The sequence below is a fragment of the Cervus canadensis genome, chromosome 15 (genome assembly GCF_019320065.1).
Source record: "Cervus canadensis isolate Bull #8, Minnesota chromosome 15, ASM1932006v1, whole genome shotgun sequence".
In the NCBI taxonomy this organism is placed as follows: domain Eukaryota; kingdom Metazoa; phylum Chordata; class Mammalia; order Artiodactyla; family Cervidae; genus Cervus; species Cervus canadensis.
This window is the reverse complement of record NC_057400.1, coordinates 74,280,358-74,306,034: the sequence shown is the minus strand read 5'-3', so window position 1 is coordinate 74,306,034 and position 25,677 is coordinate 74,280,358. Positions and strand designations below refer to the sequence as shown.

At 44.5% G+C, this 25,677-nt stretch overlaps 1 protein-coding gene across 2 annotated transcripts in view; it reads left to right on the top strand.

The window, feature by feature from the left end:
• Positions 1-25,677, top strand: part of MYO7B (myosin VIIB) — a 117,051-nt gene that overhangs the window by 23,808 nt on the left and 67,566 nt on the right. For both annotated transcript variants that reach the window (XM_043487445.1, XM_043487444.1), the window contains 5 exons: positions 9,753-9,794; positions 16,063-16,176; positions 17,236-17,388; positions 18,123-18,307; positions 24,957-25,078. In XM_043487445.1, the coding sequence (XP_043343380.1) occupies positions 9,777-9,794; positions 16,063-16,176; positions 17,236-17,388; positions 18,123-18,307; positions 24,957-25,078 (592 nt within the window). In that variant the 5' untranslated portion in view covers positions 9,753-9,776. The remainder of the gene's footprint in view (positions 1-9,752; positions 9,795-16,062; positions 16,177-17,235; positions 17,389-18,122; positions 18,308-24,956; positions 25,079-25,677) is intronic.

The window sequence follows — 25,677 nt, the reverse complement described above, 5'->3', positions numbered from 1 at the left end:
CTCCTGAAATGTGCTCCCCACACCACCTAGCACACAGTCTCTTGCCTACTCTGGTCCTTTTTGGTCCCTGCAGCACTTTGATTCTCTCCCCAGGTCTACCTTCCCACTCACCTTTTAGCATTTCTTACCACTCCACTAAATACACTCCAGTTCAATGATGCCCCAGAAATGCATGTTGGTGGTGTGGCTTTAGACTTCCAAAAGCTCAGAGGAGGTCTTTGGGAACCAGCAGCTTACCCCTCTACCCTCAAGTTATAGTCATCCCCATTCTGATTTTTAAGATTAGGCAGACTCTGGGTCCAGTGCAGGACACTGATCCCCACAGTCTCATATTGACCAGCCTCAGAGCTGGACAAAGGGGCCTGAGCTGAGAAGAAACATCTCACTTCCAAAGGGCAGGGACTTGCAAATACTCCTGGGCTTCACCTCATAGGAAACCCCTTACCTGCCTTCCTGGGATGGGTGCCAGGCTGCTTCCATCCTCCTGGTAGCTATTCATCCACCCACCCATCCATCTGTCCACCCACCCACTCACATCTATCCATACATCCATTCACCCATCCATCCTTCCTTCCATCCATCTCTTCATCCATCTATCCACTCATCCACACATTTATCCATACATCTACCCATCCATCCATCATTCAGCAAACATTTTGTGAATTCTTTATGGAATGAGTGAGGCAAGGTTTTGCTCCTAAATATCTCACAAATGTGGGAGAAACACATACAATGACACAAAAAGCAGAAGTAAGTGATGATACAGAAGGAGCTGCTGCATGTGAGATGTGTGTGCCTGTGTGTGAGTACATGTGTGCATGTATATGTGTTCCTAACTCATTTTGAATCAAGTACAGAGACACGGTACTTGACTCAGTCAGTCTCTCCCATCAGGAAGCTTCCATAAGCCTCTTACCCTTCTTCATCAGAGGGCAGATAGACTGAAAACCACAATCACAGGAAACTAACCAATCTGATCACATGGACCACAACCTTGTCTAACTCAGTGAAACTATGAGCCATGCCATGTAGGGCCATCCAAGATGGACGGGTCATGGTGGAGAGTTCTGACAAAATGTGGTCCACTGGAGAAGGGAATGGCAAACCACTTCAGTATTCTTGCCTTGAGAACCCCATGAACAGTTCAGTTCAGTTCAGTTCAGTCGCTCAGTTGTGTCTGACTCTTTGTGACCCCATGAATCGCAGCACGCCAGGCCTCCCTGTCCACCACCACCTCCCGGAGTCCACCCAAACCCATGTCCATTGAGTCAGTGATGCCATTCAACCATCTCATCCTCTGCCATCCCCTTCTCCTCCTGTCCTCAATCTTTCCCAGCATCAGGGTTTTTCAAATGAGTCAGCTCTTCTCATCAGGTGACCAAAGTATTGGAGTTTCAGCTTCAACATCAGTCCTTCCAATGAACACTCAGGACTGATCTCCTTTAGGATGGACTGGTTGGATCTCCTTGCAGTCCAAAGGACTCTCAAGAGTCTTCTTCAACACCACAGTTCAAAAGCATCAATTCTTCCTACCCAGTTCTGTGTATTAACAGACATAAAAGGAGAAACTGACAATACAATAATAGTTGTTGTTGTTCAATCCCTCAGTAATGTCTGATTCTTTGCAACCCCATGGACTGTAGCACCCCAGGCTTGCCTGTCCTTCACAATCTCCCAGAGCTTGCTCAAACTCATGTCCATTGAGTTGGTGATGACATCCAACCATCTCATCCTCTGTCATCTCCTTCTCCTCCTGCCCTCAATCTTTCCCAGCATCAGGGTCTTTTCCAATGAGTCAGTTTTTCGTATCAGGTGGCCAAAGTATTGGAATTTCAGATTCAGCATCAGTTCTTCCAATGAATATTCAGGACTGATTTCCTTTAGGATTGACTGGTTTGATCTTGCAGTCCAAGGGACTCTCAAGGGTCTTCTCCAACACCACGGTTCAAAAGCATCGCTTCTTTGGTGCTCAGCTTTCTTTATGTTCCAACTCTCACATACATGACTACTGGAAAAACCATAGCTTTGACTATATAGATCTTTGTTGGCAAAGTAATGTCTCTGCTTTTTAATATGCTGTCTAGGTTGGTCATAACTTTTCTTCCAAAGAGCAAGCATCTTTTGATTTCATGGCTGCAGTCACCATCTGCAGTGATTTTGGAGCCCCCCAAAATAAAGTCTGTCATGCTGTTTCCTCATCTATTTGCCGTGAAGTGATGGGACCAGATGCCATGATCTTAGTTTTCTGAATGTTGAGTTTTAAGCCAACTTTTCACTCTCCTCTTTCACTTTCATCGAGAGGCTCTTTAGTTCTTCTTCACTTTCTGCCGTAAGGGTGGTGTCATCTGCATATCTGAGGTTATTGATATTTCTCCTAGAAATCTTGGATCCAGCTTCATCCAGCCCAGTGTTTCTCATGATGTACTCTGCATATAAGTTAAATAAGCAGGCTGACAATATACAGCCTTGACATACTCCTTTTCCTATTTGGAACCAGTCTGTTGTTCCCTGTCCAGTTCTAACTGTTGCTTCCTGACCTGCTTACAGATTTCTCAAGAGGCAGGTCAGGTGGTCTGGTATGCCCATCTCTTGAAGAATTTTCCACAGTTTGTTGTGGTCCACACAGTCAAAGGATTTGGCATAGTTAATGAAGCAGAAGTAGATATTTTTCTGGAACTCTCCTGCTTTTTCGATGATCCAGCAGATGTTGGCAATTTGATCCCTGGTTCCTCTGCCTTTTCTAAAACCAGCTTGAACATCTGGAAGTTCACAGACTCTGTGTCTTTCTTAGAGTCTTGGTCATACAGGGGTCTTCCTGTTAGTCTCCAGTTAGTTTTCTGTGAGAATTTTTCCACACGAAGATGTATTTTTGGTGTGTTCATGGGGGGAGGTGAGTTTACTCTGCCATCTTGATTTGGACGCTCATCTTTTTTAATATAGTCTTTCAGCATTATAAGTTTCCTTCTAAGCAAGTTCTCACTGCATTCCACAACTTTTAATAAACTTTTGTGTCTTCATTTTCATTTAATTGAAAACACTTTAAGAATTTTTCTTGAGATTTTGATTTGTTTGTGTTTCTTAATCTCCAAATATTGGGGGATTTTCCAGCTATTTTGATTTATAGTTTAATTTCTTTGTGGTCTAAGAGCAGACATTATATGGGTTTTATTTTTAAAATTTGATCAGGAGTGTTTATGACCCAGAAGGTGTTCTATCTTGGTGAATGTTCCATGTGAACTTGAGAAGAAGGTATATTCTGTTTTCATTAGATGAAATATTCTATAAATCTCAATTAGATCCAGTTGACTAACAATCTTATTCATTTCAACTATGTCCTTGCTGATTTTATGCCTGCCAAATACATTAATTACTGATAAAAGCATGCTGAAGTCTCCAACTATAATATTGGATTTACCTTTTTCTACTTGTAGGTTTACCAGTTTTTGCCACATGTATTATGATGCCCTGTTATTAGGCACATACATGTTAAGTAATGTTATATCTTCTTTGGGAGTTGGCCACTTTATTTTTATGTTATTCCTGTTTATATTCCTCATAATTGTCCTTGCCCTGAAGTCTACACTGTCTTAATTAAGTATAGCTACTCCAACTTTCTTTTGATTAGTTTTAACATGGTATATTTTTCTCTGTCTGTTTATCTTCAGTCTATCTCGGTCTTTATAGTGAGTTTCTTTTTTTTTTTTTTTTAGCAGGAAAACAAATCGTTTATTACAGCATATAATGTGTTATATTAAATTTACACAAAGATATATAAAAACACATACTGTTTATATCATACAGTCATTTAACATCAACAGGAATATCAAAACAAATACTACTCATGCACAAAACATGCATATATTGATATAAAAAAGCAATTTTACACAATACTGTTTACCAAAAAAATTTTTTTTTAAAAAAAGCCCTTCCAAGGCAGGGTCAGTGGTCCAATCTGGACTGGATTGCACGAATATGTTTGGGCTAATATTTAGATGGCACAGTGCTCTGTGAGCAGTTCTGAGCTTGGAGTCGCACCCAAGAGTTATTTCATTAGGAGTGAATTTCTCTGCACCCAATGATGAAAAGTTATACCAAAGGCAAGTTTCCAGAGGAGGAATGGTTGGATCTGCTGTAAATCAGAGAGGGGGAGAAAGGCATCAATATTGGGTAAATGGCCCTAGAAGGGGTTACTGTAACCAGGGCCTAGGCACCAAGGGTGGCAAAGGTTTTAGCGAATCCTTTTAAGGTATTACCAGCCTCCCTACCCAGATCACCCTTCTGGATGTAGGGTGTGGTCTTCAAGTTCTGAGTCCAGTAAACCAAACAGTTCTGAGAAGAAAACAGAATGGGGCTACATCTGAGAAAAGCAGAATATATAAAAAATGACAGAAAACCATGACTGCCCCTTGTATCTGCTTCACACAACTGTATGTGATAGCCCCCAACAGGAAAACCCTCATGGCGACGCTGCCCTGAAGAACCAAAGCAGCAAATGTATGTCCTCAAATGCCATCACCTGACCTCCAGATCAAAAGGTCTCGTCCACTTAACACCTGAACATCAAAACCTGTGCCTTCACCGATGCTCAGACCATTTCAAAGAAAAATCTGCTACCACAAAATTCACTCATATAGTGAGTTTCTTGTAGACAACATGTAGTTGGAAGCCTCACACTTTTAAAAGATGAAATCTTTGGATCTTAGCAATCATTCAGACATGAGGATTATAGGATGACTCAAATGTTTTCTTCAACAATTGATAATTTCATTCACTGAGATGAGAAATGAAAGGGAAAGAGCAGATTAGAAGACAGAGGAGATGTGTATTCATGTTGAGTTTGTTGTGCCCATGGCCTATCTGCTGGAGATGTCCAGGGATTAGCGTGTTGGTGGATCTAAAGTTCCAGATAGAGATGAGGGTTAGAGACATTGAATTCAGTCAAGTGCTTTGATCCTGTCAGTGGCCCTGGGAAAGGGTGGGCATGCACAAGGGGAGTGGGCAGACTGAAAGAGAACAGAATAAGGACCACCAGTTTGATAGAATTCCTTGATTTCAATGACAGAGTCCAGATGGCTTTGCTCAAATAACAGACTGCAAAAATGCAAACACAAAATTTCTGTCTTTGCTTCATTCCCTCTTGGCCTGCCAACTTTATTCTCTTTTATCAGCTATTTTTGGGACACTAGGACCATAGCCCCTGGCAGTTCTGGAACCATATTTCAAAGCTTTGTGACTAGAGAGGAAAATCCATCCCCAGTTCCAATTCAGATCATTCCAGGGAAAGCCTGTGATTGGCCCTTGCTTGCATCACACCCCATCTCTGAGGTACCATGATTCATGGTCCCTATCAGAAACACTTTGGGCAAAGGTAGGAGAATTTCCTGAAAAGAAAATAGAGGAAAGCATATCAGGCAGACTGAAAGCATCAGCATCTCCTTCAGACACCAAGAGATCAAAGTGAGGGGAAAGAGCCCGGGGAGGAGACTGAGGGAACCCCAGAATAAGAGGAAGACAGGGAAGTGCAGTCCTGCAGAAGTCACAGGGGCGAGCTCAGGCAACAGGGCTTGGCTGAAAGATTCCTGGCACTAACTTGGGCAACGTTGTCCCTGGAGGGATCAGTGCAGTGTTGGTGGGTATGCACATGCAACCCAAGGCTTGGGAAGGTGTGAAGGGTGAGAGAGTGGAGGCAGGGCAACAGTTTCAGGCAGTTCAGCTATGGACTAGAAACAAGAGGAAAGCAATATCTGGAGGGGGTCAGGAGGCCAAGAAAATTCATTTTAAGATAATGAAAGCTTCAACTTGAAAATGTTGCTGACAAGGAGGTACTGTATTTATTTTCTGGTGGAATTATCATGTCACTAAAACAGGATTTTTGATTCATTAAAAAATTTTAAAGCAAAACAGAAGTTTAGATTTTAATCATATTTATAGGAGTTCTAAGTTTTGCTTTACAGAATTGCTTGTTTGCTTCAGCTGTCTCCTTCCCATCTCTACTCTTGGAGGAGATGGGAACAGGTCTGGAGTCCAAACACTTGTAATTTTGTATTCTGGTATCTATTCTCTGAGTACAAAATATTCCCTTCCTTGGCTAAGATTCCTGAGTTTCTTCTTTTGTAATAAAAACAAACTCCACCTTTGTGCCTAAAAAAAAAGATAGACAAAACTTGCATCTTTATGTAGGAAGGAAAAGTCAGAGTAGAAAGAAGATGTAAGAGAGAGGGGTGATTGTATTAGTTGTCTACTGCTGCATAACATATTACTCCAAAATTTTGCAGCTTAAAATGACAAATATTTATTTTCCCACATAATTTCTGAAATCTAGGAGTGGCTTAGATGGGTGGTTCTGAGCCAGGAACCCTCATGAGGTTTTTTTTTGTTTGGTTGGTTGGTTTTTGCTGTTGTTGGCTGCACTGGGTCTTATTTGCAGCATGTAAGATTTTTTTTTTTTTTTGAGTTGCCACATGTGGGATCTAGTTCCCTGACAGGGATAAAACCAGGCCCACTGCACTGAGAGCACAGAGCCTTAGCTGTTGGACCTCCAGGGAAGGCTCCCTCATGAGACTTGTATTCGTTTTCTGGGGTTGCCATAACAAAATGCCACCGACTAGGCAGCTCAAGCAACAGACATTTCTGTCCTCACAATTCTGGAACTAGAAGTCCCCAACCAACGATGCTGGGAAGGTTGGTTTTTCCCGAGGCCCCTCTCCTTGGCTGCAGGCAGTTACCCTCTTGCTACTCTGTCCTCAGATGATCATCCCTTTGCACACACAGCTCTGGTATCTCTTTTTCTTCTTACAAGGATATCAGTCACATTGGATTACACCCCACCCTAACAACTTCAATTTAATTTCACCACCTCTTTAAAGGCCTTATCTTCAAATACAGTCCCATTGTGAGGTGCTGGGCTTAGGACTTCAAGTTATGAACTTGAGAGGGGGAGTGGACACAATTCAACACTCAACAAGGTTGCAGTCAGGACACTGGCTGGAGCTCTGGTCATCTGAAGCCTTGATCAGGGCTGAAAGATATGCTTCCAAGATCACTGGCTGTTAACTAGAGACCTCCGTGGGGCTGCTTGAGTGTTCTCATGACATGGCAGCAAGTTTCCCCAGGCTGAGCAATCTTAGAAAGAACAAGGGGGAAGCCCCAAGTCTTGGAAGCTATACTCTATCACTCCCATCTTATTCTATTTGTTAGAAGGAAGTCCCTAAGTCCACACCCATGGTAGGGAGAACGAATGAGTCTTCATCTTTGGAAGGGAGCAGAGTCAAAGAATATGTGGGCATATTTTCATCACCACAATAATCGATAAAGCAAAAGCCCTGATGGAGGGGGCCAGAGAGGGCAGGCTGCAGGGGTGAGTGTGGAGCTGTCAGAGGCCCCTTCCCTGGGCACCCCTTAGGTGCTCACAGGTATGGGAAAAGGCAGGGACTGAACAGAGCTGGAAGCCGAGGGTGACTTCTTTCTTTTTTCAGTGATGCAGATCAAGGAGTTCTGCAGAGTGATTAGTGAGAGGGAGCCTTGAATTTGGAGGGATTTTTTTTTGCAGATAGAGCTGACTAGAGTCCACTCAAGGATCCCTAAGCATTTCTAAAGTATTAGGGGAGGTACAGGTCAGGAAATTTCCCTGGCCCCTATTGTCAAGATGGTGTGACCCATCCTTGGAATGCTCAGCTCAGTGCTCAGACTTTGCAAGGTGAGAGAAGGACACAACGACAATCACAGGACAAGAGTGGATGTGGACAGAGGGGACCACAGAGTGTGCAGCTCCTTGTACCGCTTGTATTCCATTTATGGGTACTTACAAAACTACTCTGTTCCAAAAAAGATTTAAGTTCAGTTTCCAGGCTGGTTGAGATAGAAATGAAGCTAGGATAGTTGATACACTGGGGAGAAAAGCAACAGCCAAGGAGTTGTGATGAAATGAGTAAACAGTTGCCATGGGCAGAGAGCCTGGTGCTGGTCTGGGGTGGGGCGGGGGAGTGGCAGTTGGAGGATGTGGCCTCTGCAGTGGAAGCATGGAGTCCTAACCAGTAGACTGCCAGGGAACTCCTCAGAGGACATGGCTTTTGGAGTGGAGAAGTTCTGGGTCATGGGAAGACCAGGGGAAGTTGTGGGAAGTGGAGGCAGTGGAGTCTGGGAGTCCAGGACACATGGCAGGTTCAGCCCCCAGGGATGGCAGGACTGGTGGGGACACCTGGGGGCAGGTCCTGGAGGCTGGAGAGGGATGATGTCCATGGAGGTCAGTGGCATGGGTGAGGGCGAAGAGGGTGACAGAGCTGAAGAACACAGGTAGGCCTCAAATTCCTAGCTGGGGGGAGAAGAGAGGGGCCTGGGCCACAGTAGGGAGTCAGAGGTAGAAAATGCCCCCTGCCTCTTCCCCACCTGCCACCTCACTGGGGTATGTGAGGTGGTAAGATAGACCAGCCTCTCTTTGAAAGAGCTGTAGCCTCTTTCAAGGAATCTCAGTCTGATTATTGCCTTTTACTTTTTAGGTGCTCAACAAATGCTGGGAGGTATACATTGCCATAAACATATTAATGCCCATGCACTAAGTAAAAAATGGAATGCGAAAATTCTTTGTTCAGCAGAACAAAGAGGCAAAGACTCTCTGTCACATTTGCCCACTGCCTGCAACGGGACACTTCTCTCACCTCCCCACAGTCTGCTCAACCCAAACTTGCTGACCTCGCATCCTCTGTACTTTTCCTTCTGCCTTTGCTAAAGTTACAGCATCCATAGAGAATGCCCCTTTCTTTCCACTGTGAATTCTTGCTCATCTGACAAAGCCAATGTCAAAGGACACCCTCTCCAAGGGCTTCCTTCTCTGTTTCACTGAACAGATATTTCCTAAGTTCCTCCCAGGGGCAGGTCTGTGTTACAAGAAGGGAGTATGTGATGAACAAAAAAGCCAACCTCTGTGTCAGGATGAGAGGACAGGGCTGGTGGTGGGCAGGGGTCCTCCTGAGATCAGGGCTCCGCCTTCCCTCCCCGACTACAGGGCAGCTACTCAGGCCTGCCTGATGCTCCCTGGGTACCAGAAGCAGCCAGGTGCTGAGACAGGTTTGAAAGGAGGCAGGTCCAGACTGAATTTTCAGCTATGCTACAGATTAATGAGTCCCATGAATGAAATGGGGTTATCAGTGTCTTGTGGGTGCATGAGGTTTAGATCAAGTATGTTGCGTCTCAAATTCTGGGGCTGGTTCCCTCAGCACTCCGTGTGGCGTATGGTAATGACGGATGTTCACAGATGTCTGACCAGACACAGTTTGAGTTTCTGGGTGGCAGAGATGCTGTTCTGAGGATGTTCAGAACCACCCCACTCCTTATGTTGAGCCCAGTGAGGAGTGCTAAACAGACGTTCAGTAAAGATGAGATAGGGCTTCCCTTGTGGCTCAGCTGGTAAAGAATCCGCCCGCGGTGCGGGACACCTAGGTTTGATCCCTGGGTTGGAAAGATACCCCGGAGAAGGGAAAGGCTACCCGCTGCAGTATTCCGGTGGGTCACAAAGTCTAACATGACTGAGTGATTCTCACTTCACTTCAAAGATGAGATAGGACTGAAGAAGCGGAGAGAGGCTCCTCTAGCACTTGCCATGGGACTATGATGCACCCATCCATTCTTTCAGGAGTCCTTTCTTGGCCACATGCCAGGCACTCAGGGCTACACTGATAAGCACTTGTGGCCCCTACCCACCAGGGCTCCAACTCATGGTCATGAAGACTGACATTTTGCTTTCTCTCTGCACACAGGCTGTTGGGAGCGGCTGCCTCAGGATGTCAGGGTTGAGACTGGTAAGAATTGCATCTCTTCCATCAAGGGGTTGTTCATGGGAGTTGCCAAATGCTGACTCAAACCACTCCCAAGGAAATAAGAAGTAAGGCAATGTGACCTTGGAAGGAAAATACCAGACACAGGGAGTTTGAGGGAAAAGTCAAAGTCGCTCAGTCATGTCTGACTCTTTGCGATCCCAAGGACTATACAGTCCATGGAAGTCTCCAGGCCAGAACACTGGAGTGGGTAGCTGTTCCCTTCTCCAGGGGATCTTCCCAACCCAGGAATTGAACCCAAGTCTCCCACATTACAGGCAGACTCTTTACCAGCTGAACCACCAGACAGATTGTATTACCTAAAGAAAATGAGTTTGGCCAAACTTGGCCTTGGCAGGATGGCCATGTGCAAAGAGTAATCCCTCACTTATACTCAGGGCTTAAAATGTCTTGACAAAACCCACTACTATATTTAAAATAGGTGTTCCACAAGGTTGTACTGTACAGCACAGTAAGATAAGATACTAAATATCTTGTGATAACCTATCATGGAAGAAAATGTAAAGAAAGAATTGTTGTTGTTCAGTCACCAATTTGGTCCAGCTCTTTGTGACCCCATGGACTGCAACACGCCAGGCTTCCCTGCCCCTCACCATCTCCTAGAGTTTGCCCAAGTTCATGTTCATTGAATCAGTGATGCCATCCAACCATCTCATCTTCTGTCATCCTCTTCTTCTGCCTTCAATCTTTCTCAGCATCAGGGTCTTTTCCAGTGAGTCAGCTGTTTGCATCAGGTAGCCACAGTATTGAAGCTTCAGCTTCAGCATCTGTCCTTCCAATGAGTATTTAGGGTTGATTTCCTTTAAGACCGACTAGGTTGATCTCCTTGCAGTCCAAGGGACTCTCAAGAGTCTTCTCCAGCACCACAGTTTGAAAGCATCAGTTCTTTGGTGCTCTACCTTCTTTATGGTCCAGTTCTCACATCTGTACACAAATATATGTGTGTGTGTGTGTGTGTGTGTATACATGTAACTGAATCACTTTGCTACACATCTGAAATTAACACACCATTGTAAATCAAATGTATTTCAGTAAATTTTTTAAAAATAAAATGAAAAATAAAAGAACCTAGAAAAAAATATCTTGACAACAATATTTTTCATTTGTTGACTCCTCCATTTATCTAAATAAAGGCAGCCCAGAGCTACTTCTAGACCCATCTTTTCTCCTGTGGGAAGAAAAGACTGGTGGGTGGGCACATGGGACAAGGCATAGTGCTCATTTCAGCCAATGGCTGAAATAGCCAACCCATCTCCGAAGACTGAGGATCAGGTCTCTTAGAAGTGGATTCTTTGTGTCTTTGAGATTCCTCATAGTGATTTCTGTCTCAGGCTAGGGCAGGAGCTCTTCTGCATCATGGGCAGAAGTCAGTTGTCAGGTATTTCTTATCACAAAGAGCAGTGAAAACCTAGATCCCTCTGCTTTCTGTGACTCATTCTCTATTTCTTTTTTAAAAATGTTGTTTATTTATTTGACTGCACTGGGTCTTAGTTGAGGCACACAAGATCTTTGTTGCATCATGTGGGATCTTTACCTATGTCATGCAGACTCTTAGTTACAGTGTGTGGGATCTAGTTCCATGGTCAGAGATGGAACCTGGGCCCCCTCCTTTGGAAGCGTGGAGTCTTAACTAGTGGACGACCAGGGAAGTCCCTCATGCTCTATTTTTTTTTTTTAAATCATTTATTTATTTATCATTTATTTTTGGCTGTGTGGGTCTCCGTTGCTTTGTGCGGGCTTTTCCCCCCTCTAGTTGTGGTGGGCAGAGGCTATTCTTCATTGTGGTGCTTGAGCTTCCATTGTGGGGGCTTCTCTTGTGCAGAGCACAGGCTCTAGGCAGGGGCTTCAGTGGTTGCAGCACGCGAACTCTAGAGTGTGGGCTCAGTAGTTGTGCTGCAAGGGCTTAGTTGCCCTGAGGCACGCGGAATCTTCCCGGGCCAAGGATTGAACCCTGTTGCAGTGGCAGGCAGATTCTTATCACTGTGCCACCAGGGAAGTCCCATCCTTTATTTCTTGATTTTCCATATAGACTTTACTTTTTTTTCCTGTAGCTGATAGCTTTTTCTTTACATCTTCTTGCTCATTCTTTCCCTGATTCAGCTGCTTCTGCAGTCATCTTTTTCTTCCAGCAGAGTTCATAAAGAAGCTCTACTTTCTGCTCCTTGCTTTCTCATTAATTTCCTAGTAGAGCTTTGGCCAAATTGAGTGAATGAAAGTCCCATTACAGCTCTTTTATTTATTCTTCCGGCTCATGTTGGGCTGACATCTTAAAATTCAGTATGAATTGGAAACGGTCTCTCTCTCTTTTTCATCTCTGGTTAGTATCAAGCTTGTATGAGATGCCCATCATCTGTCTTTGATAATTTTCTCACTTTGGTGATTTCAGCAGCTGTTGCAGCAGCACAGTGCAGTTTTCACACTGGAATTTCATCCTTGTAAGAAAACTTCTCCAGGTCTCTGAGGCTCCTGCTGTGATTCAGTTAGTTCACCAAAGCCAGTATGTTGTTCAGGCTGGTCTTCTATATCCTGTAGCAACTGTTTTTGCTGTTCTTTTTCATTTAGATTTCAGTTTTATACAGTTGTTATAGGCACACAGTTTAAAGAATCAGTCTCCCACTTCCTCTCCCAGAGAGGTGACCACACCTGACCTTCTAGTTAATTCTCTGATGCTTCTCTCCATGTGGACAGGGCCACTTGAGTTTTTTATTCCAGGCATCATCTATTACTGATTTCCTACTGGGTGAGAAAAGCCTTAGCTCCTCACTCCTATCCTTGCCCACAGCACTCACAGTGTCTCTTTCTCCCCAAATTGTTAAATCCAGCTTACAGGGTTTACTTCTTTTGTCTAAGGAAATGCTCCTCTCAAACCCAACATACGATTCTCTGGGGAAGGGTGGGAGAGGGATAGTTAGGGAGTTTGGGATTGGCATGTACACTCTGATATATTTCAAGTGGATAACCAGCAAGGACCTGATGTATAGTACAGAAAATTCTGCTCAATATTATGTAACAATCTAAATGGGAAAGGAATTTGAAAAAGAATAAATACATGTATAGGTATAACTGAATCACTTTGTGATACATCTGAAACTAATACAGCATTGTTAATCAACTATACTCCAATATGAAAGAAAATGTTTTTTATAAAAAAAAAAAAAGAAAATGTTCCTCTCAGTTGAGCCCTGAAATGTACTCTAAGTGCTAGACTGTAATTATCTTGTTCCCTATCTGCCTTGTTTTCTATGTACTTATCACAACATAACCACCACCTCACCCTACCCTGGCCCAGCTTTTCCCAGGTACATCAACACCCTTGTAAAGTGATTCATCTGGGAGTTCAGTCACTGCCATCCTCAGGAGAAGGTTTCTCCCAGAGCTGCTGACACCATATCTAAAGTCATCTCTTCTACTCCTGAGGCACACGTCTCAGGATCAGTCTCTTTCACAACCGCCCCGGACATTTCTTTTACCTCTCCTTTACCTGAGTCCCTTTTCTTGGACCCAAGCTTATTCTCCTTCTTGGTTTACTCCCTTGTTTTGATCAAGCACAACCTGTAATAGCTTCCTGAGATAGGGTACATATGAAGTAAATATTTTTAACAACTTGAACATCTAAAACTATGTTTATTCACATTTGAATATCAGCTGTACATAGGATTCCATACTAGATACAATTTTCCCTGAAAAATGTGAAAACATATACTCCTTCCGATTTCCAGCATTGCTATGGAGAAGTTGGAAACCCTTCTAATTCTTGAGCTTTTGTATGAAATTTAATTTTTCTGTCTGAAAGTTTTTGTGATGTTTTCCCTATCCCAGATATTTTGAAACTTCATGATTGTGTATGTTGGTATGGACTTATATTCATTCTTGGTACTATTGACTGAAATTTGTCCCCTAATTATTTTTTCTAAAAGACTTATGAGAAAATATTCATCTTAAAAATATTTATTATCTTTATATGGAAATGACAATTGGGCTGGGTAAAAAAAATTGTTGGATTCTTTTTTCTATTTTTTTAATTGTGGTAAAAAAATATCACATTCAATTTTCCATCTGAACCATTTTTAAGTATGCAGTTCAATATTGTTATATATATCCACAGTGTTGTGTGACAATATGAGAACATTTCCATCTTGTGCACTTGAAGCTCTTCACTAATTAAACATGATTTTCCATCTGTTTTCCTCTAGCCCCTGCAACTGCCTTCCTACTCTCTGTTTGTGTGATTTTTAACTGCTTTAGACACTTTCTCTGAATGGAATCACACAGATTTGTCCTTCTGTGGCTGGCTTCTCTTGCTTGGTATAATATCTTTGAGGTCCATCCACATTGTAGCATATGAGAGAATGTCCTCCTTCTTTAAGGCTGCATGCAATCTCAAAGCGAAGAGTTGACTCATTTGAAAAGACCCCGATGCAGGGAAAGATTGAAGGCGGGAGGAGAAGGGGACAACAGGATGAGATGGTTGGATGGCATCACCGACTCAATGGACATGGGTTTGGGTAAACTCCGGGAGTCGGTGATGGACAGGGAGGCCTGGTGTGCTGCGGTTCTTGGGGTCGCAAAGGGTCAGACACGACTGAGTGACTGAACTGAACTAATATTCCATAGTGTATAGTGTTTGCTGTGCTATATCATTTCACATAAGGTATTTGAGTATCTATGGATTTGGTATCTGCAGGGGCTTCTGCAATCAATCCCCTGAGGATTCTGAAGGATGACTGTATATTTTACATTTTTTATTTGTTCATCCGCCAATGGACATTTGGGTTGCTTTCACCTCTTGGCTATTATGAATAATGCTGCAATTAACATAGAAATGCAAATATGTCTTTGAGATCCTGCTTTGAATTTCTTTGGAAATTTACCGAGAAGTGGAATTGCTGGATCATAATTCTATTTTTAGTGTATTGAGGAACCTTCATACTGTTTTCCCCAGTGGTGTCACCATTTTACATTTCCACCCACGATACAAGGGTTCCGGTTTCTCTGCATCCTCAGGAGCATTTGTTGTTTTCTGTTCTTTTTATAATGGCCATTCTAATAGCTGTATTCCTCTTTTCCTGAGGTCTTTGTAGGAGTTGTTCAGCCCTCATATATGACTTGAATTTGTCCTGAATTATTTCCTTATAAGAGTATTTGTCTTTTTATCTGCCTACCCCTCAAAAAATTAACTCTAGGATCAGTATCCGTCCTAGAGTTGATTTTTCTTTGTCATCATTTCAAAGAAATTATGGTGTGTCTTCAACCCATAGATTCAAACCTTCGTTAATTTCTGGAAAGTTGTCTTGAATTATGTCTTTAAGTGGTTTTTCTGTTTTTTTCCCCCGTTTTTCTTCTTTGTGCACTTAAATTATTTGTATTTTCACCTGCCTTCCATATCTATGCTTTTCTGCCTAATCCTAATTTTTTGAATTTCTTTGTCATTTTGCTCACTTTTTTCTCCTGTCACCTGTGATCTTTACCCTGATTTTAGCAGTGCTTATTTCCCTGTTGTTGTTTCCAGTTTGCTTCCACTTCTGGCCCATGTTTACTTGTTTTCCTCCATTTCTCTTTTGAGCTCTGCCAATTCATGTCTCATCCTTTTTAGTTGTCTCAGTATCTAATATCTGAGCTCAGTAAATTTTTGGAAATCATGATGAAATACTTGGTTACAACTTTCCACTGTTCTGTGGCATTTTGTTTTCCCCTGGTGAGTGTTATTCACCTGCTCCTTTCCTCCTTTTAAATTTCAGTGTCTTTGTGTGTAGACCTGTGCTTTTTCCTTTGGGATTACTCCTCTTTGAGTAGGGTGAGCTTTCTTGGATCAGAAATAGGTTCATGTGGGTTAATGCCATGTTGCAGGCCAGGAAGAAACCTAGTGAGATTTTAGTCTTTGCTTTCCCCTAGCCACTGGATTTGGGTACTATAGGGCTATTCAAACGGCAGAGACTCTCTTTTTGCACCTCATGGGGGACACTTTCCTGCAAAAACCAGGCCAGCGAAGCTTCCCCTGCCATCACCCATTAACATCTTGACAAGAACTTGAAAGGACTGGGGAGGGGTGAGTAGGAGAGAGGGAAGAAGAAAAAACAGGAGAAGGAGGAGAAGGGGAAGCAGGGAGGACAAGGGAGAGAGAGCACATTCCAGTCACTTGGCATCTCTTGGTTGGAAGGGACAGCCCCCAGGGAGGTAAGTCTTGAGCAGGAAGGGGAAGGTGGAACATGGATCTGACCTCTCTGCCCTCCAGGGTGACCACGTGTGGCTGAACCCCACCTCTGCCGACAAGACCAGGGTGGCAATCGGGGGCATCATCAAAGAGACCAAGCCTGGCAAAGTTTTGGTTGAAGATGATGAGGGCAAGGTGAGTATGGCCACACACTCCTCAGAGGCTCAGCCTTCTCAGTTCCTGTCCAGAACCCTGAGCCCCTCCCTTCTCTGGTGCTGCTCCCAACACCCGGGATTCTAGAACCCAAGTCTGGGAACCACGTGGCAGGAGAGACCACAGGGGAGTCCTGTCACGGTGGGCACTGTGTGTCTGTCTAGGGAACTGTCTCTATAGGGAAGAAGCAGGGACCAGGTTGGAAGATGGAAAAATCAGACAATTAGGGGAGCAGGAGAGAGTGGAGTGGGAAAAGGGCTGGGGCAGAGAGGGGAAGGGCCAGAAGCTTGTTTTCAAAGTAATGCAAGGTGAGCAGGAAGGACAAGAGAAGCGAGGGTGGGAGAGATGCATGAGAAAGATGCCTGGAGGGGGGCCCCCAGCACATGAGGAGGAGAAGGAGACCCATCTCACATGAGCAAGGCAGCCCAGATAAGAGAGTAGGAAACTCAGGATGACCTGTTGGGGAACCAGCTCAGTCACCTGTCAGGCTGGGGAGGAGCAGGGGAGGGGCAGAGGGGAAGGACTTGCAGACTGGGGCCTCCAGCTGGTCACTGAGGTCCTCCCTCGGCAGCCCTCTTTGCTGAGGGTCTGCAAAGTGAAGCATATAGAGTCTTGGCCTCCAGGGAGAAAATTCTAGAGTGTGACCTGTGAGTCCTATCATATGGAAGCCAGTCAAATAATAACAATAATGTCTCCTATTTGCAAAATGACATAACATCAATTATTAAAAAAAAACACTTGCACATTTTTATTTCAGCCATCTGTGAGACCCCAGCTGCAAGCTTCCCCGATCCCAATTGTAGCCATATCTAACTCCTGGCTCCGCACACCTCTGACCCTGGTCTGAACTTCACGCTTAGCCCCAGTACACACTGACTCCTAGCCCTAGACACGTGCTGACTCCAGGCTTGGCTTGACTCAATCCTTTGACCTTCACCACAGACCAACCCTGGCCAGGTGCAGGCCACCAGGTCAGCTGGTCCATTGAGGACATGGAGGAGAGTTTGGCCCTCTCAGGAGAGCCTGTGCCCTTTGTTCCAGGAACACTGGATCCAAGCAGAGGACCTTGGCACCCTCAGCTCCATGCACCCCAATTCGGCTCAGGGCGTGGATGACATGATCCGCCTGGGGGACCTGAATGAGGCAGGCATGGTGCACAACCTCCTGATCCGCTACCAGCAGCACAAGATCTACGTGAGTCTCCCTCGGCCTTGTGTGCCCCCACGGCACGCTTGGGCCACACATGCTGACCTGGCTCGGGAAGCAAACCATGCCCATGCTCCACACGAGCAAGTGACCCTGAACTAAGGTCCAGGAGGACTCTGAGGGCTACGGTGGTGGCCCAGCCTCACTGAGGCCCCTGTGGGAGGCAGCTGAAGACTTGCTTCATACATTCAGTCTAGTTTCATTGAGCCTCTTCTAAATACCAGTTCAGTTCAGTTCAGTTCAGTTCAGTCACTCAGTCATGTCCAATTCCTGCGACCCCATGAACCGCAGCACACCAGGCCTCCCTGTCCATCACCAACTCCCAGAGTCCACCCAAACCCATGTCCATGGAGTCGGTGATGCCATCCAACCATCTCATCCTCTGTCGTCCCCTTCTCCTCCTGCCCTCAATCTTTCCCAGCATCAGGGTCTAAATACCAGACAGAGCGCTAAACATTAGCCACAATGTTAATGTTAGTGCTAAACAGAAACCACCTCATTTAATGCTCCTGTGAAGGCATCCTCACCTAGGAGCTCTTGCTCTTGGTGAGCATCCTTTCCAGCTGAAGGATCTGAGCTACCAGGAGTCTCATCTCTCAGCCCAGAATCAGTCCCCGCCTCCCTGCCAGAGTCAGCCATACCTGGCGCCCTTGCAGAGTGGCATCCGAAGTCGGCACCGATCCTCAGACTAGGGGCCACTAACCACGTCCTCCCTCCCGCAGACGTACACAGGCTCCATCCTGGTGTCGGTGAACCCGTTCCAGGCGCTGCCCCTCTACACCATGGAGCAGGTAGAGCTGTACTACAGGCACCATGCGGGCGAGCTGCCGCCGCATATCTTTGCCATTGCCAACAGCTGCTACTTCAACATGAAGAAGAACAAGAGGGACCAGTGTTGCATTATCAGGTGAGGTTCTGGGTGGCCACCCACCATTTCTGAGCATCTCGTAAAGGAGGGAGCATCTTCTCTCCCCAAACCTCTCCAGACCACCGTGCGACTTAGAGGCCCTGAATTAATGAGCTCCCCCTGCGTCTGGCACCTGTGGCCCCTCCACCCTGAAGGGTCCCTCCGAGGTGTCCTTCCTTCAGAGCCTACTCTTCTCCTATCATCAGGGACTGAACAGCCCCAGCCTTCTGTGAATGTTTTCTGAGACAAGGAAGAAAGCGTGGTGGTGGGTTGGTTTAGAAATGGGACCCAGGATAGGCACTTGGGGTGCAAGGATCAAACAGGTGAGATCCCTCAGAAGCCCTCAGGAGGACTTCCCTGATGGTCCAGGGGTTAAGACCCCCGGCTTCTAAGGCAGGGGGATTGGATCCAGCTGCTGGTTAGGGAAATAAGATCTCACATGCTGCTGCCAGAAATAAAAAACAAAAATGAAACAACTTTAGGCAGATCTCAGAGAGGATGGCTCTCAGGCTGCTGGACCCAGAAGGGATGTGTCCCTCTCCAGTCCAGATGCTGATCCCAGCTCAGAGAGAGACTCACTGCCTGGCCTGGCTTCTCTGCCTCCTGCCCTTATGGAAGAGAGGCTGAGCAGGAAAGGAAGGGGGAGAGGGAATTTGGCTCCAGGGCTCCTTGCTTGGGGCTCTAGTAAAGTCATCTCTTCATTCATTTGTTTATTCAGTCAGGATTCTGCTGTGTGATCCGATTGTGTGTCCTTCTCTGTCCTAAGATGGCTAGACAGTGGCCAAGGAAAGGGACTAAAATCCCTGCCTCGTGGAGCTTACATTCTAAAAGGGGAGACAGGCAATAAATAGACAAATTGTTTTGGCAGATAATAAGAACTTTGAAGAAAAACACTGCAAGGAAAGAGGAAAGAGAGTAATGGGGTCACTGCCTTAGGTGGAAGGGCAGATTGGGTTCGCCTCTCTGAGGAGGGGCCACTGGAACAGAGATCAGAACGAGGTCCTACAGTGTAGGTTGTCCTGTTGCATGCTCTCAGCAACTCTCTGAAGTAGATACTCCTATTCCTGTTGGGGAGACCTCCCACCAGAGAGGTTGATATTCTTTCCTAGTGACACAGCCCTGAAGCAGGAGCTGGAAACCCAGAGCTCTGGAAGAGGGGACAGGGAGGTGGCCTGGCCAGGAAGCTTCACCCCCAGGACCACAGGGCTGCAGAAGAGCCCAGAGCACCTGGGCCGTGAGCGAGGCCCCCAAGTCCTCTGCCCTCAGCGTCACCTTCCCATGCAGGGGCATCGTGGGAAGCGTCACCCTTTATGTCACACCTTCACTTGTGTCAGGGAAGAGGAACACTTGGATCAAAACTTCTTAAAAACTTAATATTTTCAGATGAAAGCGTGTTTGTCTGGAGTTTGCTTCAGCATAGTACAAGAGGGATGTCCCTGGCAGTCCTGTGGTTTAGAATTTGTGCTCTCAATGCAGGGGCTGCAGGTGTGATTCCTGGTCAAGGAACTACCATCCTGCACAGTGTGGGGGAAAAAATTGTACAGGATGGGAATCAAGATTGGTCAGGAGTTGCAGCTGGGAATGGGACTCCAGGAGTTCATTAAGAAAACTGTAAAGTGCAGGAGTCCCCTGGGGATCTTGTGAAAATGCAGATTCTGGCTGAGTAGAGCAAGGGAGCCTTGACGTTTGCATTTCCAATTAGGCAGCAGGCGCTGCTGGCATCTAGGCCATACTTTTATTAGCAGCATACTGCAGCATTCTGCCTTCATTTGTGATATTTGACACTTTCTATAATTTAAAAATGTTCATAAAAGCAACATTTCTCCCTTTATAATAATAATAGTGTTAATGACTGCAATCCTGAGTGTATGCTATGTGCCAAACATAAGTGTGTTTTTCAATTTTAACACTCTAAGAAATTTTTATCTTTATACTGATTAATTATTTTATTGTTAAGGTTTAAAGCATGTAGTTTTATTTTGGTTTCCTCTTTAATTCATTATATTTTAGAAGAGTGCCTGTAATTTCTAAATATAAAAATACTTCCACCTTTTAACTCGATTTCTAATTTAATCACATTGTGATTAATATGTTCTATATGTTATTTACTCTGAAATACACTGACTTCTTTTACAGCCCTATTACTTGGTCAACTCTGTGACTATTTTATGTCAGCTTCAAGACATTTATATGTTCTTTGTTAGCTCATGAGTCTATAAATAATTATTAGTTTAAGTTTATTAGTGCTTTTTATATATGCTTTAGATTTCTGATAAAAAAAAGTTTCAAAAACCTCCTTTTAGTTTCCACAAAGTTGGCTTTGTGTATTTGCAGGCTGTGTTATTAGGTGCATACAAATTTGTGATATTGATATTCAGGGAATGGTTTCTTTTATTATGTAATGCCCTATTTTTTCTATTAATGCTTTTTTCCTTGCTATATTTTGTAGTAATATTTTGTCTATTTTTTGGTTATTTGTTTTTTTCCCAAACTCTGTGTGAGCATAGTGTTTTGGCTATTTTTTCTGATTACTATTTTATGGCATATATTAATGCTTTTTTTCTTCCAGTTTTATTGAGATATAATTGAAATACAGTTAATTATAAGTTAAGTTTAAGGTGTATAGCATAATGAATTGACATACATCATGGAATGATTATTACAAGAAGTTTAGTGAGCATCCATCATCTCTTACAGATACAAAATTAAAGAAACAAAAAAAAAAAAATGTTTTTCCTCGTGATAAGAATTCAGGATTTTCTCTCTTAACAACTTTCGTATGTGATGTGCTAATTACACTTATCATGTTGTAGTTTACATGATAAATGCTAGATAGAGTATTTTGTGTTGTATGTTTTCCCTTCTACTACCTTAAATATATTGTGCAACTCCCTTCTGGCCTGCAGACTTTCTGCTGAAAAGTCAGCTGATAGCCTTTTAAGAGTTCCCTCGTACGTCACTGTTTTTCTCTTGCTGCTTTTAATATTTTCTCCTTGTCTTTAATTCTTGCCACTTTAACTACAATTTGTCTTGGTTGGGTCCTCATTGGTTGATCTTGATTGGGACTCTCTGTGTTTCTGTACTTGGATGTCAGTTTCCTTTCTGAGGTTGGGAAAATTTTTAGCTATTATGCCTTCAAATATGTTCTCTGCCCACTTTCTCTCCCTCTTCTCCTTCTGGGACCCCTATAAAGTGAACATTAGTATTCTTGATGTTGTTCCAGGAGTCTCTTAACCTGTCCTCATTTCTTTTCATTCTTTTTTTCTGTTGAGCATCAGTGAATTTCACTGCAGTTTCAGCTTGCTGGTCCATTTCTATATATCATCTGATCTACTGCTGTTTCCCTCTCTTGTATTTTTTTAATTTGGTTATTGTATTCCTCAGATCTGTTTGGTCTTCTTTATACACTCTAACTCTCTATTAAACTTCTTACTGTGTTCATGCATTTTTTCTGAGTTCTTTGAGTATCTTTACAGTCGTTACCTTGAGCTCTGTCTCAGGCAGATTATTTGTCTCCACTTTACTTCACTCTTCTGGAATTTTTTCTTGTTCTTCTGTTTGGAACACATTCCTCTGCTGCCTCCTTTTGTCTCATTTGATGTTTTTACTTCTATGTATCTGTTAGGTTGGTTACAATTCCTGACTTTGGAGAAGTGGCCTTCTATAGGAGATAGCACACTCTGATCACCAGAGCTCTATGCTCTGGTGGCGCCCCCTATGTGAGTGACTTGGGTCATCCACTGTGGTGGGCTGACTACCAAAGGTGGTCTAGTAGGTGTGACTGGCCCCTGGTCCAGTTTGTTGCCAGGCCCTGCCTCATATGAAGGCTTCTGACAGCTGGCGAGGCCTTGTCACAAGGCTGCAGGCCCCTGAGGGATCCTGGGGCTAATGGTGAGCAGGGCAGAGTTCTCGAATGGGTAGTTGCCGGCCTGGGAATCCCAGATCCAGTGTTGGCCCACTGATGGGCGGGGCCAGCTCCTGACGTGGCTAGCTGCAGGGTCTGGCATGTCCCAAATCTAGCTTTGTCCTGTTGACGAGTAGGGCTGTGCCTTGGGGTGTCCTGGCGCTAGTGCCGGTTCACAGTGGGTAGAACTGGATTTCCAAGCTATCTCAGAGCTGGTGTCAACCTGCTGGTAGGCAGGACCCAGGGGTTTTCAAGGTTGGTGTTGGCCTGATTGTGGATGGGGACTGTGTTACAGCCACGCTTTCCGGGAAACAGACTCACTCAGAAGGACAATGCAGATAGTGGAGTGCAGTTTATTACACTGGCCGGCCCAAGGCAGAGTTTCCTCTTAGCCAAGGACCCCGTCCAGCATTTGTGAAAATCTTTTATACCCCATGTGTACGTGTCCAAACCCACCACCTACCCCATGTGTATGTGTCCAAACCCACCACCTACCCCATGTGTACATGTCCAAACAGTCAATAATCAATAAGCCCGCAGTTGCATTCCAAATAGTTAATAACCGATAAGCCTGTGCCTACATTCTGATAGATAGTATCTGGAGGCAGGGGTGATTAGTGTCTGTTTTCTCTTAGGTGGTGAGTAACCTGGATGTGATCTTCAAGATTCCCCTGTCTGGAGGGGGTCTTATCCTTCCATTATCGTTCCCACAGGCACTAAGCAGAGAGTTCAGAGTCCACTGGAGAGGTGGCCGAGCACGATCAGCACAGACAGGCCTAAGATGGAGTCCAGGCCCTATGAATTCCTTCTTCAACTGGAGTCCAGGGGGTTCTGAGGGTAGTGCCAGCTCACTGGAGGGTGAGGCTGTGTGCTGGGTCCTCTAGTGGACAGGGCCAGGTCCTGTCCAACGGTGTGCTCTGGGGGTCTTAAGGCAGCAGGCCTGCTATGGGTGGAGCTGTGTCCTGGCCCTGCTCATTGCTTGGCATGTGGTGTTCCAACACTGGTACCAACAGGCTGGTGGGCAGGGCTGAATCCAGGCTGAATAAGCTAGAGGGAGGATTCCACCCTGGCACTTTGGAGCACCAGTGTCCATGTGGTCAACAAGCTCCACAAGAAGGCTGCCCGCAGTGTCTGTGTCCCAGGGCAAGACGCAGTTGCCTCCTGTCTCCAGGATGCTCACTAGGACCAGCAGGCAGGTCTGACCCAGGCTCCTTTCAAATCACTGCTTCTGCCCTGGGTCCTGGAGCATGTGAGATTTTATGTGGACCATTTACAAGTGGAGTCTCCATTTCCCACAGCCCTCTGGTTGTCCTGAAGGTAGGCCCCACTGACCCTCAAAGCTTCCTCACTCCTTGGGGAGAACCTGTGTGGTTACACTTCTTCTCCCATTTGTGGGTCACCTACCAGGGGTATGTGTCTCGACTACACTGCATCTCTGCGCCTCCTCCGACTGTCTCCTTGTGGCTCCTTCTTTTTTGCTGTTGTTTTTCTTTGTTTAAGTTGATATATTTTAACTGTGAGTTAAATATATTTTATCCTTTAAACATAATGCCACGTAACGTTTAGTCCTGAGACAATGAAGTAAACATCTTTTGTTTGCTTTTTTGTTGTTGTTGTTTTTGGTTTTTTAACTTTCTTGGAGTACAGTTGACTTACAATGTTGTGTTAGCTTCAGGTATACAGTGAAGTAATTCTCCATTCTTTCTCCAATTCTTTTCTCATATAGGTTATCATAGAATGTTGAGTACAGTTCCGTGCTATGGTTCTTTCTTTATGTATTATTTAAACATTTCTTTTCTGTTAGTCTTTCAGTTTTTGTCATCAATAATTTCTCTGTAAATATTTGTAACTTTGATGTGCTCATGGGAGGAGGTGAGCTCTGGGTCTTTATACATCACCATCTTGGCTAGTCCACTGACATAAGTCATTTTTAAAACTGTTTTTCATGTTTCACTATTATTAAATTAATATATATTCACCATGAAAATCTTCAAAATTTTCAGAAAAACAAATATTCTCAGAAAAAAATTGCTAGACATTTCTGGAAGAAAAGTTTTCCTCCACTCTCTTGGATAAATTTTACTTAATAGTACCTACATTTGGCACTTCACTTAACTAGTAAGCATTGCTCATGTTACTGCTCTGTTCAGACCTGGATTAAGCAGCTGCACAATATTCTCTGACTATATGGACCATAATTTCCCACATTTATGTTACTTCCAATGTTCCACAATTGCAGTGACAAAAAAATTATGCTTTAAAGAGCAGGAAGCACTTGGGGAGACAGCTTTTTCTGATTTTAAGATTCTTCCTTTAGACTAAAGGCAGGATAATTCTGAAGGGGTTTGCAACTATGACAGATTGCTTTCCCAAAGGACTGATGCTATTTCCCTTCTGTCCAGCACGACCTTGCTGCTCACAGAGACAATGTTATATCAGGGCATGGCATCACCCAGTCTCGTTCATTCATCTACGGAGACTAAATACTGAGCCAGTGACCCTGAGATGAACCAGATGTCAGCAGGACTGTGCAGTGGAGCAGAGGAGGAAAGATGAACACACCAATAATTAGCACAAAGTTAGCAGGGGATGTCAGGGTGAACGCAGTGCGATTTCTGCACAGTGAGAGAGCATCTTTGTTCAGACTGGTCCAGAAAGTGGACCTCTGGTGGGTTTGCAGGAGAGTCAAGAGATGTTGAAAAATAGTTGTTTCACTGACTGACATACCTGTATGCCTCTTCGCAGTGGCGAGTCTGGGGCAGGGAAAACAGAGGCCACCAAGCTCATTCTGCAGTTCCTGGCCACCATCAGTGGCCAGCATTCGTGGATTGAGCAGCAGGTCCTGGAAGCCAACCCCATCCTGGAAGGTAAGCAGTCACCCACCATACCAGCCTCCTTCCCAGGCTCTGCAGGCTGGTACCTTCCTGCCAGGTAGTGCTTGTGGGGAAGAAGGACAGGGTAAGCCATAAACTTTCAGCAACTTCTCAGGATTCCCCAGGACACAAAAGACAAGGATGGGGTGGATGGTAGTGTCGCAGTTCCCATGAAGCACAGAAAAGAAAGATTGATGGCCTTATTAGCTTTCACAGGTGTGTTTTCCACACACAGGATCTTAAGCATTCCTTTAAAAAAGAATCCAAAATAAAATCAATTTGGGAAATTCTGGGAATGGATTATTGATACACAGAAGGATCCCAAATGTATTATGCTAATAAAAGTAGCCAGACCCTCTATTTTTTTCATTTACCTGTACAAGTGAGGATGTGTGCACAAAAAGATCTTTCTTTATGCAGTCACATCATCAAACAGCTCTATGGAATGCACTTCAGATCATATTGCAACCCAAATGCCATCTGGTCTAACTTCCTTATCCACACCCTGGCTTATGCCAGCTCTTGTCACTCTCCTTGCAAGCCTGCCCTCTCTAGCCTAGTCTCTGCCCCACAGCCTGAGCAATCTTTCTCAA